At 36.2% G+C, this 18,863-nt stretch overlaps 1 protein-coding gene across 1 annotated transcript in view; it reads right to left on the reverse strand.

The window, feature by feature from the left end:
- The window catches only part of RAB3GAP1 (RAB3 GTPase activating protein catalytic subunit 1), a 136,781-nt gene that overhangs the window by 18,058 nt on the left and 99,860 nt on the right, over positions 1–18,863 (reverse strand). Inside the window, 6 exon segments of the mRNA XM_013983945.2 lie at positions 2,232–2,369; positions 11,711–12,082; positions 12,332–12,386; positions 13,859–14,031; positions 15,871–15,960; positions 18,469–18,638. Of these exon segments, the coding sequence (XP_013839399.2) occupies positions 2,232–2,369; positions 11,711–12,082; positions 12,332–12,386; positions 13,859–14,031; positions 15,871–15,960; positions 18,469–18,638 (998 nt within the window).

The following is an 18,863-nucleotide window of genomic DNA, read 5'->3' on the forward strand; positions in this document are numbered from 1 at the left end:
TCCAAGCGCATGTGGGAGAACAGGGCCTGTCCTCCTGGAATTGTGAAGGGTAGGTACCTTAGGAATATACCAGCATTTATCCACAGCTCTGGGGGCTCTCCCATGTACAGCAAATACCAAATCATCCCCTACACAAAAAGGGAAAGGCAACTATACCTATTTTAGAGTGACTTCATACTTCCTTAAATATATTATCTGATTCCCACATAGGGAAGATACATAAATTGGTTATTTGAAATACAATTTATTTTATGGCTAAAACAATGTTACTGAAAGAGATCTGTTCATTACTCAGGTTAGTTCAAAGACATCTAATGAACCACAGTTCTGAAGCAGTGTTAAAGGAATTATATAGCACCTTACTATGAGGGGCAGATATGTTTCTATGGAGTAAAGCTTTTACACTTCCAATTTGGAATTTCCTCCTGTATATGCCTCTAAAAGGACAGTGTAGCAGGACAGAGACAGATGAATATGAAGGCGGCCAGAGGTCAAGTAAAAAAACAGCTACTGTAGAGGCCAGTACCTCCTACTGTGCACACACACCCTAAGCCAAGTCCTTTCTCCTCCTTTTTGATTTAACACATGCCCTGAGAGCCAACTGGCTTCTCTTTATCCACTGTACCAAATATCTGTTTTAAAACAACACATTTCACTTTCTTGTCTCACAGCAGAATAGAACTCAAAAAATTTCTGTATCTTTCTCATCTCTAAGGAAAACATGCAGCTCTTAAGAGATGTACTAAAGATTTCTTCTTTTAGGAAAGATGGGGGAACACCAGTAGGGAATAAAAAGCTCCCTTTTATTGTCACTTAACTCTGCTAGCAAGGAAGATGAAAGTGGCACAGGTTTTCATGGGGTGTTTACATTGAAATGTCAAACTCAGGCTGGCCTACATAGCACGAAAGCAGGACTGAGTAGGGGCTATGGAATGGAGAGATGGAGGCTATCACAGGAAGCAGCAGGTTAAGGAGGCAAGTCTGGGCATTGGGGACAGGTCAGAGTATGAGGAGTAGGAGAGGGAAGCCCCGTGGGCCAATGAGCTACCCATTTTCCTTTTTACTGTAGATGGACTTGCCTTTGCTTTCAAGAATAGGTAATTCAGGAGTTCCCGTAGTGGCGCAGTGGTTAACGAATCTGACTAGGAACCCTGAGGTTGCGGGTTCGGTCCCTGCCCTTGCTCAGTGGGTTGACGATCCAGCGTTGCCGCGAGCTGTGGTGTAGGTTGCAGATGCGGCTCGGATCCCACGTTGCTGTGGCCCTGTTGTAGGCCGGTGGCTACAGCTCCGATTGGACCCCTAGCCTGGGAACCTCCATATGCCACGGGAGCGGCCCAAGAAATAGCAAAAAAAGACCAAAAAAAAAGAATAGGTAATTCAAAAAAAAAAAAAAAAAATTCTTCATCCCTGTGTTTTTAACTAATAAGCCAAATGCCACCATTCTCTGAACGCTTTGTGTTCTACATACAGGCCTATATCCAAGCCTAAAATATTCTTCTCCAGGCATCAAATGCCTACTCAGCCTAAACTGTGACTCTTGTGAGAAACTCTCCATGACCCTACTCAGTAGAGTCAGTCACCTTTTGACCTTGCTTCCATAAGAGAATGCATCACATAATAATTATTTACATATTCCCCTCCCACAACTTCAATCGGCTGTTACGTGAGGATAAACACTGTATTTCTTTTTTTTTTTTCTTGTCTTTTGTCCTCTTAGGGCTGCACCAGTGGCATATGGAGGTTCCCACTGAGTGAGGCCAGGGATTAAATCTGCAACCTCATGGCTGCTAGTCGGATTTGTTTCTGCTGCACCACAACGAGAACTCCAACACTATACTTCTTAATCATCAAAGTGCCAGGCACAACACAGACAACCAAAGGTTTGTTCAATGAAGCAGCCTAGGTTAAATCCTAAGAGTTTCCTAAAAGCCCTGCATTAAATTGACTGTACACACACAAAGGAAGAAAATATACCAATAAACATATAGAAATGATTCAACTCTCAACTTTCAACTATTATTCAAAGATTCTTGACTTTCCTTTTTTAAACTTAAGAAGTAAGTTTGACTATGACCTTTAGGGGCAGAGGCACGGTGTTGTAAGTGCTAATGAAATCGAAACATTTAATAAAAAAGACATCCAGGCCTTTACACCGCTTTATAAAGTGACTTTCACAGTTTTATCTCAGAATAGCTCAAAATAGACTCCTGAGCTCTGAGAGTGTGACCCACCTTAAAAGACTCCATATCTGAGAGCAGACAGGCACTCTGCATGCGTGCTCGGAGGTGAGCCCCTTCTGCCGATGTACCTAATTTAGCCAGAACCTCCGACTGCTCTTCTAGCAAATCTTCTGTCATAGGTGCTGGTTCCTGTGAAGCAGAAAATGACAAAACTCATGAAGAGCTTTTTTTAGACAAAGCAGAACTATAAAAATAGACTAAAGGCAACATTTCAGCTCTAGTAGTCACAAGATAAGTGTTTAAAAGAATTCAGAAAAATTCGCAAGTTTTTTGGAACCTACACGAAAAGGTAACGATAACTATGACTTTCAGCAACCTCCCTCCCACAGATAAGATTATCATGTTTCTTACTGATGAGAGCTGAGAGGAATCTGGATGCACTGAACATTTTCCTGACTATTAATGATAAAGAAATGATATCCTAAGACATTTTTATGAATATCATTATAGTTACAATGGGTTTTATTGGAACTACTCTAAGAGAAGAAAATTGATATACATATATATAAATAAAAATGAAAGCAGATGAACTGAACCCCAACTAAAAGCCCCCAAATAATTATAATAAATGTTATCCTATGTTGGAGAAGATGCTTTGAGTTTAGGTTCCAATTCAAATTACTAATTCCCACAAGAAGCTGGGTATTGTTTTGGGAATCAGAAACATTATATATTTTAATGACAATCCCAAATAAAACAGCAGCTATGGTAAACCTAAAGGAAGACACGACTGTAGAGTCATTAAGAGAGTTAACAGAAAACATTTTCAACCTGTTCAAAAGGACTTAGGGAAGTTCTCTGAGAATTGACTCCATGACACTTTGTATTTGAAATATGAAGAACTCTACAATCCAGAGACTAACCAAACAAATCTTCCCTGCTTTGTTGTTAAAACCAGAAAAACACGAACTCTTCTATTCCTTGGTAACAGCATAAGACCTAGCAGGAGTAAGTGTCTTGTCAATAAATAGATTCTTTCTAGATTTCAGGAGCTTACTATAATGCAAGTTTTCTTAGCCTCCGACTGGATAATTCTCTGTCATGGGACCTGTTCTATATGTTGTATGATGTTTAGCAGGCCTCTCTAGTCTCTGCCTCCTGCAGTAGTACCACTATTCCGCCTCATGAAGATCAAAACTGTTTCCAGACATTGATTTGGGGTGGGGGGTGGAGAGTGGGCACAAAACACACTCCCCAGGTAAAAGCCACTGCCACATCGGTAAATGATTTTCACAGGTATCTGTGGGGAATAAAGCAGAGCTAGGATAAAGGTATGGCATTCAAAACATAGCAACAAACTAAACTTTTTTCCTTTTTCATCCTCATTTTTGAAACAAACCTGAAGGAGCACTTTCAAACACTGCTGAAGATAATAATATAAATCTTCCCAGACAACAATCTGGCAATTGATACATGGCAAGCATTTATGATCATTCCCATTGACCCAATAATTCCCCTTCTAGAAATATCACTGCGGCATTATTTATAATAGTATGAAAATTGGAAAGAATCTCAATATACAACAGAAGGAAAAAATGGGAGAGAACTACTCTAACAGTGATTAGCCCTGGATTATAGAATTATGATTTGTTTTCTTTTGTTTTCTCTACAATGAACAGGCATTACTTTTAAAGTTTCACACTGATACTTAGGGTTGAATACTAATTGGTAAGGAATTAATACTTTAGGATCTAGAGACAACATGCCTGTATTTGAATCCCAGCTCTATGACCTTGGGTAATTTACTCAAGCTTTCTGTGACTCACTGTTACAAAGAATAGATCCCTGCAATTAGAGACAAAATACTTAGGCTGTATTATACTCGACTTTCCCTATGATATCAAAATACCTCAGTCAAATTAAAAAAATTATATTAATTTTCAATGAAGCAATATACTAAAGAACAGAGCCCCCATTATTTCCATTAAGTAGGAACCACTTTCATTGTCCTTTAGCCTCCTCCTGAGAAAAGGGAGGGGCTTGTGAAAGGCTTTTGGGAACTCAGGCCAACCATAAATGAAGAACACAATCGAGAAGAATATTAGCAGCAAGTAGCATGAGGACTACTTCTGAGTATGACCAAAGCTTTCTCATACAAATGATCTCATCACAGAAGCGATCAGGGGATTTTACATGTGGTAAAACTGAGTGCAGAGATGAAGTGCCTTGTTCAGTACCCTCAAAGTAGCAAAACTCTCTAGGGCAATGTGAAGAGAATCTAGAACAGCCATCTGATGCTAACTGTGAGAACTATTTATTAGTTTGCCTCTAATCCGCTATTTAAGAGTTCTTGCTCTAACAGATTTTCCCAAATTTTTCTTCTAGCCCTGGCTCTAAAATACTGGGTAAAAATTTTAAACTTTTCCTAGGCATAAACTGTAGGACGACCTAAGGCTACACTGAAGGAATAAGGGAGTGTGTTTTAAATTCTTGTGAGGTAAGACCTATATAAGCCTTATTACTTTTTTTTGTTGAAGTACCAACTGATTAATGGCACATTTTAAGCTAACTTATAAATTTTGAAATCATAATGATTTCAACTGCGATCATTTTGAATTCCAAACATTTTCAATAAGTACATACAAAACAGTAATAATTTAAAGAAGATTAACTTTAAAGAAAGTAAAACAGACTAAAAACTTGCCTTGATTTATCTAAAGATAAAAATTTCTACATACATAAAACATATGCTGAGAGAAAAGTAATTTAAATTTAAATTATCCAGATTTAAATTACGAAGCTGAATATGTAAACTAAAGCATCTGAAATAAATGAAGGGAACACAACATTTCGAAGGAAAATAAAGCTTGAGCTTATGGGACAACTTTCTTTGACTCTTTATTAACCTGATCAAACCAAGACAACATATATGCAATGAGCTCATTAAAAATAAGAAGAAATGAAGTTCCCAATGTGGCACAACGGCATCAGTGGTGTCTCTGGAGCACCAGGACACAGGTTCAATCTGCAGCCCGGCACAGGGGGTTAAGGATCTGCTTTGCTGCACTTGCAGCGTAGGTCACTGCTGTGGCTAGGATCTGACCCTGGCTAGGAACTCCATATGCTGCAGGGTGGCCCCCCAAAAAAGAAAGAAAAAAAAATTATTGAAACTTGCAAAGAAAAAGAACATAAAAAATTAACCTTTGCGGAACACTTACATCCAAATATGTAATTTAAATATGTAATTTAACCTTCAACAACCAGAGTAGTACAAACTGCTACTGACTTAACTTAGTATTTAGTATTTATTTATTAAATAAATAGGTAGGGTTTTAAACTGAAGATATGTTAGAACAAGATAGCAATACTTTCATTCTTCTTTCTTGTCAATCACTGATCACATGACAAATTTTAAACAGTTTTTCTGAAGTGTAATTGACATATAATAATTTAAAGGATATACCTGCATATACCCATGAAATCATATCAAGATAATGAATTTATCCATCACCCTGCAAAGTTTCCTTAGGCCCGTTTTTAGAATGCTTATCAAAAGGTGAATGGATTAAAAAAAAAAAACATGATATATCTATGCTATGGAACACTACTAAGCAATAAAAATGAATGAACTACTGATACACAAAACAATATACATAAATCTCAAAATAATTATGCTAAAAGAATTCCAACACACAAAAAACCCCACTCTAGTTATGTAAGATTTATATAAAATTCTAGAAAATGCAAATATTTGTTTAGAGAAGAGAGAGAGAGAAAACAAAGCTCAGAAAGGAAACACAGAATGTACTATCAACATTAGTAATAGCAAGTAGTGGTGCAAGATATAAATCTAGTTCTGCTAGATCCAAAAATCCAAATCTATATCATAAGACCTCAATACCAACTGCACAATGCTTAAAATTAGAAAAAATACACACTTGGTTTCTAGCATTAGAAACCAACTCTATATTTGTAATGAAGCAAAAAGACAAGGCCTGTTAAACAAAAATATCTAATCTCATCAATGATGGCCACCTGGTAAAAAAACAACATAAGCAAAGAAATATGTTAACAGAATCCATGTCTAAAATTATCAAGCAAACATCCCAGCATCCCACTGTATAATCATTACAACTCATCAACCCATTTCAGAATACGAAAACTAATTTACAAAAACTTTTAAGTAAATCCCTACATCCTGGGAAGAAATGCTAGCTTATACTTTAGTCGTGTATAAGAAAAAGTCTTTAGGAGTTCCTGTCATGGCACAGTGGAAACAAATCCAACTAGGAATCATGAGATTGCGGGTTCAATCCCTGGCCTTGCTCAGTGGGTTATGGATCTGGCTTTGCTGTGAGCAGTGGTGAAGGTTGCAGACGCAGCTCAGATCTGGCATGGTTGTGGCTGTGGCATAGGCTGGCAGCTGTGGCTCCAATTAGACCCCTAGCCTGGGAACCTCCATATGCCTCAGGTGCAGCCCTAAAAAGCAAAAAAAAGAAAAGAAAAAAAGAAAGAAAAAGTCTTCAGAAAAATAATAGCTAAAAACTGAGTGCTTATTTTGGATTAGACAGTCTTTTTCCCTTATATACTATTTCACTTAAAACTCAATTATCTTATGGATTACCTCAATATTCAGGTAAAAATATATTTAAGTAAAAAAATATTTGATAAAATACACCTGTTCATGATAAAAACTCTCAGAAACTAAGAAGAGAATTTCCTTAATATGATAAATGATAACTCCACTGGATACCTTCAATGATTATCATATGCTTTCCTTCTGAACTGGGAACAAGAGGGGGATGCTCACTATTTCAATACTGTAGTAGGGTCCTAGCCATTGCATAATGCATGAAAAAGAATTACTAACATGTAACATAACTATGTATATACAAAACGACAATCTACAAACTACTAGAAATAATAAGTGAATCTAGTAAGATTGCTAGATTCAAGGTCAGTATACAAAAATTTCCATAAATCTGTGAAAAACTGTTTAATGTAAATTTTAAATTCCAATATAATATTTGAGAAATTATCAATACTTTGAGATAAATCTAATAAAAGATACAAAAAACCTCTATATTAAAAACTAAAAGACACTGATAAGGCCAAGTAAAAGAAAGATTAAATAAAATAAAAGGCATTTCATGGTCATGGGACTCAATACTGTTAAGATGTAAATTTTCTTTAATTCAATTCAATGCAAGTTTAATTCTAATTCAGTAGAGTATGAATTAAAATTCCAGCAGGATTATTCTGTATGTGGCAACTGATAAGCAGAATCTCAAATTTACATAAAAATGCAAGAACAGACAAGATAATCTCAAAGAACAAGTTATAACATTTATACTATAAGATGGGAAGACTTACAAAGCTATAGTAATAAGGACAGTACATTATTGGCACAAGGATAGACAAAGAAACTTATAGAACAAAATAAATGGTCCAAAAAGAGGAGTTCCCTTTGTGGTTCAGTGGAAACGAATCCAACTAGGAACCATGAGGTTGCGGGTTCGATCCCTGACCCCACTCAGTGGCGTTGCTGTGAGCTGTGGTGTAGGTCACAGATGTGGCTTGAATCTGGCATTGCTGAGCCTGTGGTGTAAGGCTGGCAGCTATAGCTCTAATTTGACCCCTAGCCTGGGAACCTCCATGTGCCATGGGTGTAGCCCTAAAAAGACTGAAGACAAAAAAAAAAATTAGTCCAGAAAGAGAGCAACACACATACAGCACCTGATTTACAACAAAGATGTCCTTGCCACTCTGTAGGAAAAGGCAGGTCTTTTGAACAATGGTGTTAGAACACAACTGTATATCCTTACAGAAAAAAGAGAATCTTAATTTATTCCTCATACCAGTCAATGTGAGGTGGACCACAAACAAATACAACAGGTAAAAAAATAAAACTTCCAGAAAAAAACATGAACGAATACCACCAGGACCATGAGTAGTTAAAGATTTCCTAATGGGAGACAAAAGCACTATCTACATAAGAAAAACATTGGTAGATCAGACTTTATTAAAATTAAGAACATCTATTCAACAAAATGCATCATTAAGAAAGTGAACGGGCCAGCCACAGGTTAGGAGAAATTATTTATGGACTCATATTCCAGAAACAGATGAAGAATTCCTATAAACCAATAAGAAAAGACAACTAACTTGAGAAAAAGTCGGCAAAGGTCTTCACCAAGAAAATATCCAAATGGGCAATAAATATATGAAAATGTGTTCAGTGTCATTATTCATCAGGGAAATGTTAAAACATGAGAAACTACTACATACCCACCAGAAAGGCAAAAATTAAAATGCTTAAAATAATCAAATGTAAAAAGAAGAGTTAACAGAGTTGGCTTCAGACTACTCAGAAAGGTCTGTTTGCAAAGCTGGCCCTTGGCTGGCTTCTGGGAACTTAGATATTGGCAAAGTCTCACCATACTCAGCACTGATAAAAATGGTGCACTGTGCTTAAACTATCTGTGCAAACAATATGGTTCATGCTGAACACCTGTTTTCCTTCTAGGATTTTGGCACATGCTATGCAGAAGGTGCCATGTGATCAGTCTCTAATAAAAACCTGAGCACTGAGCCTCTGACAAGTTTCCCTGGTAGACAACATTTCACATGTGTGGTCATTTCACAGGTGTGGTCATGTGCTGGTGTTAAGTGCATCCTGTGTGGCTATTCTGCAAGGAGACTCTTGGAAGCTTGTGCTTGACATCTTTTGAACTTTGTCCCACATGCCATCTCTTTTTGCTGATTTTGCTTTATATCCTTCGGCTATATTAAATTATGGCTGTGAGCAAGACTATATGTTGAGTCCTAAGAGTAGTCCTAGCAAATCATCAAATCTGGGAGTGGTACTTGGATTCCTAAGACATCAAATGTAAGAGATTATGTGGAATAAACTACAATTATTATGTATTGTTGGATGGAAGGTAAACTAAAATAAGTTCAACCACTTGGGAGACTGTTTAGCAATATTTGCTAAAGCTAAAACACATTTCTACACATGGCCCAACAATTCTACTCTTAGGAATATATCCAAAAGAAAATGAGTGTCTATGTTCACCAAAAGACATTTATAAGAATGTTCATGTATTTATAACAGCTCAAACTTTAAACAACTCAAATTCCATCAATAGGTAAATGGATAAGCAATATAAAAATTGAGTGGCATGTTCATTTAACAGAATACTATAAAGTAATAAAACATGCACAAATACTGACTCACACAATGACATGGATGGATTTCCACAGCTGGTAGTTAAATTCAAAAGCACAACATAGGGGCACATAATTCCATTTATATACAAAAGAGTAAGCAAATTATAATTCCATTTATGAAATTTAAAAACTGATAAAACTAACATATGGTGACTAAAGTGAGAAAAAGAGTTACCTGGAGGGGAGTACTAGGGTATGGTATCCAATACATCTGGCTATTTAAATATAAATAAATTAAATAAAAAATTCAGTTCTTCAGTTGCATAAGCCATATTTCATGCACTCAGCTACACATATAAAATGGCTGTAGTACTGGAGAGCAGAAATAGAAAATATATTATGCCCATCTTCACAGAAAAGTTCTAGGATTATGGGAATTTTCTGTATCTTGATTTGAGCGGTAGTTACATGTTTTTAAATATGAAAAAAACTCACCAAGCAGCATATTTAAGATTGTGCACTTCAGTTATTATTTTATAACTCAATAAACAAATAATTTTTAAATAACTAGGAGAAAACATACACAATGTATATAACAGAGGATTTACATCTAAAATATGGACTCATATAAATCAATAAGAACAGGACAGGGAGTTCCTGTTGTGACGCAGTGGTTAACGAATCCGACTAGGAACCATGAGGTTGCGGGTTCAGTCCCTGCCCTTGCTCAGTGGGTTAATGATCCGGTGTTGCCGTGAGCTGTGGTGTAGGTCGTAGACGCGGCTCGGATCCCGCGTTGCTGTGGCTCTGGCGTAGGCTGGCAGCTATAGCTCCAATTAGACCCCCAGCCTGGGAACCTCCATATGCTATGGGAGCGGCCCAAGAAATGGCAAAAAGACAAAAAAAAAAAAAAAAAAAAGAACAGGACAGCAACCTAAAAGAAAAATAGAACCTAATTCATAGGAAAAGATGGCCATAAACATATTAAAAGTTGCTTAGGTTCATCAAAAATCAGGGAAATACAGTCTAGAACATTGAGATAGTAGTTTTGCCAATCTTATTGGCAAAATTTTTATGACTGGTAATGTCAACTTTTTATTTAAAAATTAAATATGAATATAAGTACCATGAATGGCAAGAACCTTACTCTGTAGTTTGCTATTAAAAATCCCAAGACTGAAGTTCGCTGGTGGCTCAGTGAGTTAAGCATTCAGCATTGCCAATGCTGTGGCATGGGTTTGATCCCGGGTCTGGGAATTTCTGCATGCTGCAAAAACAAACAACAACAACAACAAAACCCCAAGACATAGGACTGGTTGGCATATATTAGGCACTCAATATATTACTGTGGAAAGAAGAAAGTCAGAAAGGAAAGTTAGGGAGAGAGTGATACTGTCTCACTCCTATATTCATCAATGACGGCATAAGGTAGGTCATTCCCCTTCTGAAGGGGAATTTTACAGCTTATACATCTGTTTATCTAGAAATTCCATTTTTACTTCCTCCTTAGAGAAACACTCATATGTAAACATATAAGAAAAACTACAAGAATATGTACTGTAGTACTGCAATAGCATTAAGCTGCAAACTACATATAGTGTGCATTAAAAGGTGAATAGTTAAATAAGCTATGGCTCATCTATCTCATGGAATATTATGCAGCAATTCAAAAGAGATAAAGAAGATCTACATGTAGGGACATGGAAAGATCTTCCAGATATATTAGGTTAAAAATCTACACATCAATGCACACATTAAATCAGCAAAATTATGTATCATATGTAAATACAAATGTACATCAATGCATAGAAACAGGCATTTATAAACCAAATCAATAATAGTGGTTACTTCCAGGGATGAGAGTTAGAATTAACTGGTGGTAGCTTTCACTTTTTCTGGATTTAATTTTTCACAATAAAATGTATTCTATGCAAAACAAACAAAAAAACGACAAAAACTACTGCTCTTCCTTAGGTTTTGAGTTGCTGCTATTCTACCTTCCTAACAAATTCAAACAACTATTAGAACAGATAAAAACTAACTATATAATTAAAGGACTTTTACTTTTGTTCTTCCCCTCAATATTTTTGGATTTTGTTTTCTAAACATCTGAGTACCACTAAGTTTAAGAACTAAAAGGTCTTCTTATACATGATGAGCTACTATGTACTGAAACTTCAAAACATTTCTCAGTTCCAGAAATGGTAGACCTAGAGCCCCAACGGTTTATTTAAATTTCAAATTTATAGATCTCCAAACACAGATTGTTTAAAGAAGTGCCCATCCTCAAAGCAATCACCTCCACTAGGATAAAGTTATATCAACAACAACAAACCTTAAAGAACCAGTCCATGCCTTACCTGGGTCACTGGAATGTAGAGAGGTTCTCCATTATGTAGCAGTCTAAGTTTCCCATGCTGATAGAGTCGTCCTTCTGGCTTTAAACTTGCCATCTCCTTAGGTCCTCCTTTCTTGCCACCCTCTTGTCCATTTCCCTTAAGTTCTTCAGTATCACTTAGGCATTCAAAAAATTCTTCTTCACTGTCACTCCAAGAATCCCATGATTTTCCCACTTCTCCCTTTTCCTTATCCATATCTTTAAGATTGTCTGGGCCCAGCTGGTCTCCGGCTTTTCCAGCATCCCCTGAATATGTGTTAGTCACGTTATCTGAAGGACTTGTCTTTCTCCCCTCATCACGTGCCTTCTTTCTTTCAATACAACAATTTAACATCTTAAGAAAACAGAAATAACATTTATATTTGAATTAATTACAGTAAAATAAAAATATATTCACTGCTTGAATATTTAACTTTCATTCTCCACCCTTTCCCTGGACCTTATTGACCGTGAATGACAGTGACTTTATATAACCTACAGCAGCACAAAGAGAATAGCCTATAATCCATTATTACATTTAATACTAGAATATGCTTGATTGAACCAAGACCACATTTATATACTGTCACTAGGCAATCTTTACCTGTAATTTCTGATGAAGTAAGCAACATCTTAGATCTGGGGGTCCACTTGCTAATCTATTGAATAAAGTAGTGGGAAAAGAAACTTATTAAAATTCCGTCAGATATTCATATTATTTATACTACCATACATTGATAAGAAATCAACACTATGTTTGTATGGGTAAGGTAACTGAGATGGAGCAAATTTTTTTTTTTTTTGTCTTTTAGTCTTTTTCTTTTTTTAGGGCCACACCTGCGGCACATGGAGGTTCCCAGGCTAGGGGTCTAATTGGAGCTGTAGCTGCCGGCCTACGCCAGAGCCACAGCAACGTCAGATCTGAGCTGCATCTGCGACCTACACCACAGCTCAAGGCAACGCCAGATCCTTAACCCACTGAGCAAGGCCAGCGATCGAACCTGCAACCTCATGGTTCCTAGTCAGATTCGTTTCCACTGTGCCATGACAGGCACTACGAGATGGAGAAATACAATTAAAAGATCAATTTAACTCTATCCTCCTAGTCCATAATTCACCAACATCAATTATAACAGACATTTCAAAACACAACAGCAAACTAATGATAGCTTTCAAGCTTACAGAAACTTGACATTTTTGAAAAGGCCTCTAAATCCAGCCTAGTAGGTTGCTAACATGCAGTATTTTACATCAAACTAAAGAGATATACTATATTTTCAGTTCTCAATCATTACAGTGGATCCTCAATATAAAAATCATTGATCTCCACCTCTCATTTGCTAAAGGGACTGCCTCTAATCTAAATCACTAGGTTCCTAGGAACCAGAGAGAACCTAGCTAAGCAGAAGCTGACAAATGACCTAAGAGTAAACATTTTTGGATCAATCACCATTTTATATTACTCAAATCATGATTCTCCTTAGTTTGGGTAACAAGGGTAAACAAGCAATAATCTATGCAACATATATGCTAGTTAAACTCTTTAAATGAAATGTCAACATAAATTATAAGTAATGTCTAATATCTGAACTTAAAAACTAAAGATATTTTCACTTCAATGATAAAAACATATGTTCACTACAGAAGATTTAGAAAATACACAAATGTATAAAGTACAAAATAAATATATAATTTCACACTCAGGAAAACTACTGTTAACATTTGGTTGTATTTCCTTCCAATTATTTTTCCATATATATATATCTATTCTGTGTATTTTTCAACACTCTCTATTAGCACAACTGAAAGCACTCTGTACAGCTAACCCTATCTTCTACTTCACTACAAATATTATGATCATTTTTCTATGTTATTAGAGGTTCATAGAAAAAAACCTTTCCATTGTAGAAATATATCATAATTTGTCCAACCATTCTTTAATGTTTAATACTTAGGTTAACTTTTTTTCCTATTGTAAATTTGCAGCAGTGAACACCCCTGAACATAAATCGTGTCCTAACTTTCTTACCACTTCATCAGGGCAAGTTTCCTGGGACAGGAGAGTTAATGGGTCAAAAGTCAAATTTTGCCAATGAAAATACTCTCTACAACTGGAAATTGAAATTATTACCCTGGAATCAGAAAGTTGTTTTCCCATCTGAAACGCATTTCAAGAACAAATTCCTGCCAGAGATGTGCCACTCCTTTTAGTCCTCCGTGGTAGAAATTGATCATACAAAGACATAACGCCAATTTGTACGTTAAACTATCAGATGGTGCAGATTTGAACTGATTGTAGAGATTCTAAATTTAACAAAATAGAAACAAAGCAAAACTTTTTAACAACATAGTTACATGCATAATCAAAAACTGTGTGGGTATGTATTTAAAAACTAAAATTAGTCTATTCTACCCAAACTAGCTTTTATCAAATGTCTAATACATTACTGACTAAATTGTTCTTAGGCAGCTCTATATTTTCAAGATTTCTACAAGGATCAAAAAGTGAGGCTACAGTTTAGTAAGGTTAAAGTTACAGCTTTCAATTTTGTCTGTGGAATCCTTAAAATATACTCCAAATTTCATGTGTAGTTAAACAAATCTTTTAATTACCAATGAGTACACAACTTGTCAAAATCAAAAACATATATAATAAAATCAGAACTGTATAAACTGAAAATGTAAAGCCTCTGCTTTCCTTCTTACTTCATGAAATCACTTCTGGGCAGTAATCACTGTTAACAATTTGATAAATCTGTCCACTGGTCATGTATTGTTTCTTCTTTTTTTTTTTAATGGCTGCACCTGAGACATATGGAAGCTCCCAGGGTAGGGGTCGAACTGGAGCCAGAGCTGCAGCCACAGCCACTGCAACACTGATCAGAGCCGCATCTACAACTTACCCCACAGGTTGCAGTAATGCCAGATCCTTAACCCACTGAGTAAGGCCAGAGACTGAACCCACATCCTCATGAAGACAACACTGCATCCTTAACCTGCTTAGCCACAATGGGTACTCCCTCTATACCTATTATTTAAACTCTCAATTCTCAAAGACTTGAAAATTTATCAATGACTTGAAAAAAAAAAGAAAATTTTACTTCATCTTATACATTATTTCATTAAAGAATTTTCCACTCTCTGCCCAGTTTTGAAATACCCAAAATAAACTGTTGCAAAACATAAATTTGATGCTTTCGTGAAAAGTCTAAAATGAAGGAAATCTCATAACCAGATACAGTATATTTGGTTGTTTTTTTGTTTGTTTCCAGAAAAGTTCTTGCTATCCAAATTATGTATCCATGCCTAATGTTCTATAGTAGGTCATTGTCTGAATGGGGGTCATAAACTTCATTCAAGTTTTCCTAAGGTGATTTTTTAAAAAAAAGATTCTTATTTCACAGTGGTCCAAAGAAAGCTTTACAGGGACTACTAGAAAATTTTTCATGTTTTCCTTATCCAAGTCTTTGATAAATTGAGAAATGACAGGGTTTTCTTTTGGGTTTTTTTTTTGCTTTTTTGGGCCACACTTGAGGCACATGGAAATTCCCAGGCTAAGGGTCAAATCAGAGCTAGAGCTACCAGCCTATGCCACAGCCACAGCAATGTGGGATCTGCGCCACGTCTGCAAACTTCACCCCAGCTCACAGCAATGCTGGATCCCTGACCCACTGAGCAAGGCCAGGGATTGAACCTCATGGATGCTAGTTGGATTCACTTCTACTGCAACACGATGGAACTCCCAGAAATGAGAGTTTAAATGATAGGTGTAGAGACACATTACACTGTTTATAAAAGTCATGTTGTAAAGTAGATTTCATGTCTGTTGCTAGAAATATAGCAAAACTCCTAGAAATTCAATGTCTTTTTTTTTTTGCTTTTTTGGGGCTGCATCCACAGCATAATAGAAGTACCCAGGCTAGGGTTGAACGGGAGCTACAGCTGCTGGCCACAGCCAAATGGGATCCAAGCCATGTCTGTGACCTATACCACAGCTCAGGCAACACCGGATCCTTAACCCACTGAGTGAGGTCAGGGATCAAACCTGCATCCTCATGGATACTAGTCAGGTTTGTAACCCACTGAACCACAACAGGAACTCCTTTGATGAATTTTAAATATTTTTAATATTGATTAACTTACATATTCTTCACTTTCTGATGAAGGATTATTGTTATCTGTTGAAGAAGTCCCATCTAGTGGTTTCTCAGAAGTAGCATCAGGGAATAAAAACTTATGGACAAAAAAGAAAATAATCACATTTTTCAATCAAATTTCCTATTTTGTTGATTTTTCCAACTTAACATAAGAATATATAGAGTTTCAGTGACTAGTTAGTTTTCTTAAATGTAAGCACCTGCTTCTGTGAACTAAACACAATATAGAATCAAAATCTCTTCACTATGATTTCAGGCTCATCCAAGGTTATTAGGTCTTTTTAAAGTTTTATTATTAAAAAGATAAAAAAACAAAGAAAAATTTTAAAAACATATATTCATGAGCTCACAGGGATATATTAAAGGTTTTCATATGTGAAATGCAAAAGTATGGCATTAAAGACATATTTTTTTTAATCTAGAAGATATTTATTCTGTATTTTTTATACTAGTAGAAAATTGAAAGCAAACAAAACCATACTCAAACGTCTAACAAGAGGGAAATGGTGATATATTTTGAAAAACTATAAATGGAATACTAGTCAGATATTAAACTTTTTTAAGTGGATAGGAGAATTATTATCACTAATGATGCTTATAATACAATTTTAGTTGAAAAAAGTCAGATGCAGGAGATGAGAGAATAGTGAAAGTTAAAATGTGGAATTGACGGATTTTGCTTTGGAGCCAGACATTTCTACTTGCTAGCTATGACCTTGATCTTCAATACCTCTGTTGTATAATTGAGTTGATATTATTTACCTCATAGTGTTACTATTCTTAATTCTTAATTCTTTTTTAAATTGAAATATAGTTGACTTACAATGTTGTGTTAGTTTTAGGTGTATGGCACAGTGATTCAGATATATACACACACACACACACATATATAATTTTTCTGATTCTTTTCCATTACAGGTTATTACAAAATATTAAGTAGAGTTCCCTGTGCTATACAATAGGTCCTTGTTGGTTATCTATTTTATATATAGTAGTGTGTATATGTTAATCCCAAACTCTTAATTTATCCTTCTCCCCACCTTTCCCTTTTGGTAAGCATAAGTTTGATTTCTATGTCTGTGCGCCTATCTCTGTATTGTAAATAAGTTCATTTTTATCTTTTTTTTTTTTTAGATTATACATATATATGATATTTGTAAAGACCCACAATTTTATCTTAGGAGATACCCATAGAGAATGCAAAGCAGTCTAAACCTGTAACAACCAGTGTCTTTTTTCCACATGGTTTCTGTTAACATGTGTGAGTGTACATATGTGTGTGTGTGAGAGAGAGAGAGAATGTGTGCGGCATATGGAGGTTCCCAGGCTAGGGGTCTAATCAGAGCTGTAGCCACCAGCCTATGCCAGAGCCATAGCAACTCGGGATCCAAGCTGCATCTGCGACCTATACCACAGCTCACGGCAACATCGGATCCTTAACCCACTGAGCGAAGCCAGGGATCGAACCCGCAAACTTATGGTTCCTAGTTGGATTCATTAACCACTGAACCACAATGGGAAGTCCATGAACAGACTTTATTAAATGAGAGAAGCTACCATGTGCCAACTCCCAACTAGGAAATTTACAAACAGTACACTAGTCTCATACCAATGTGTAAGCTATATATTACTGCCCACGTCTTAGGAATACACAAACCAAAACTCTGGTTAAAAGTCTTATTCAGTTAAACAGCAGGGTTAAGATTAACATCAAGTTTTTAAGCCTTATATTCTTTTCATTGCAATAGTCTTGAAGGTTTTTCCCAAGAATATCTTAATGCACAAATTGCTAGAAGTATAACTATAATTATACTAAGAATAGTTATCGTTTAGCAAAAGCCTATCATACGCCTGTGTAATATAAGGTCCTTTAATCCTCACAACAATCTCACAGGGTTTTATTAGACGCATTTTTAAATGAGGAAACTGAACTTAAATGGCTTCTTCAAAGCTGTACAGGAAGACAGGATTAAACCCCAGTGTGTAAGGCTCCTAGGCAGGGCCCATTCCACCACATTGTACCTAGGAGACATGCTAGGCCCTTCTAGTACTCGCTAGAAAGCTTTCCCTGGACTGCTGTGAAACAAAGTTTTCAAAAATACCATTCTGATCCTATCCACCTTCTGCTTAAAATGGCATTAAACAGTAAGATAAAGTCCAGTGCTTCAGCATGGCAGGGTATGTGCTACTCGACAGCATCATCCCTGGCCACTCTCTAGGAAGTACCCTACAATGTACCAAACTGTTCAACACACTCTGCAATTCCTCTGCTTCTAAAGCCTTCTTCTCTTTAAGACTTAGCTCAAGTGTCCCTCTTTATGAAGCCTTCCCTGATTGCTAGAGCTAAGAGACAGATGGACCTCTGCTGTGTTCTCATAGCCCTTTTGCCAGAATTCTCACATGCAACACAGTCTTATAACTATTGTTTACTTTTCTCCTCCTACTATAATAGCGGTGACTCAGAATGTGGAGACTTTTACTCATTTTATATCCTCAATCCAGTGCCTGCCACATAGGTGGGACTGAACATATAATGAATAAACGAATGTGCATATAAACATATAAAGACATTACAGTTGGTTACCAAGAGAATGGTATTGAGAACATCATTATTTAGTGGTGATTCTTCTACACCTCTGTGTTTTCGTATTTTCTTCTTCGCAGTGTGTACCATGTTTGAAACTGATAATTTATGAATTGGAACCGGTGCAGGCTCTGTCAACTTTGACAAAGCATGAGATATATCAGCAATTTCTAGAAAAAGAATAGAAATGAATATAAATTATATCACTAACCTTAGCAGGTTAAAATGATGAGCAAATCAATCACTGGATATTTTAGTCACTCTTCCCAGTAGTGTCAAATAGTCTCAGAATTATAAAATTTTAATAGACACATTCAGCTCTATTTGGATGCATGACTGAGGAAGATGTAACAAAATTTCCACCCAGGGAACTTCAAAAATAAACCTCTAAAACC

Source organism: Sus scrofa, chromosome 15 (assembly GCF_000003025.6).
Source record: "Sus scrofa isolate TJ Tabasco breed Duroc chromosome 15, Sscrofa11.1, whole genome shotgun sequence".
Lineage (NCBI taxonomy): Eukaryota > Metazoa > Chordata > Mammalia > Artiodactyla > Suidae > Sus > Sus scrofa.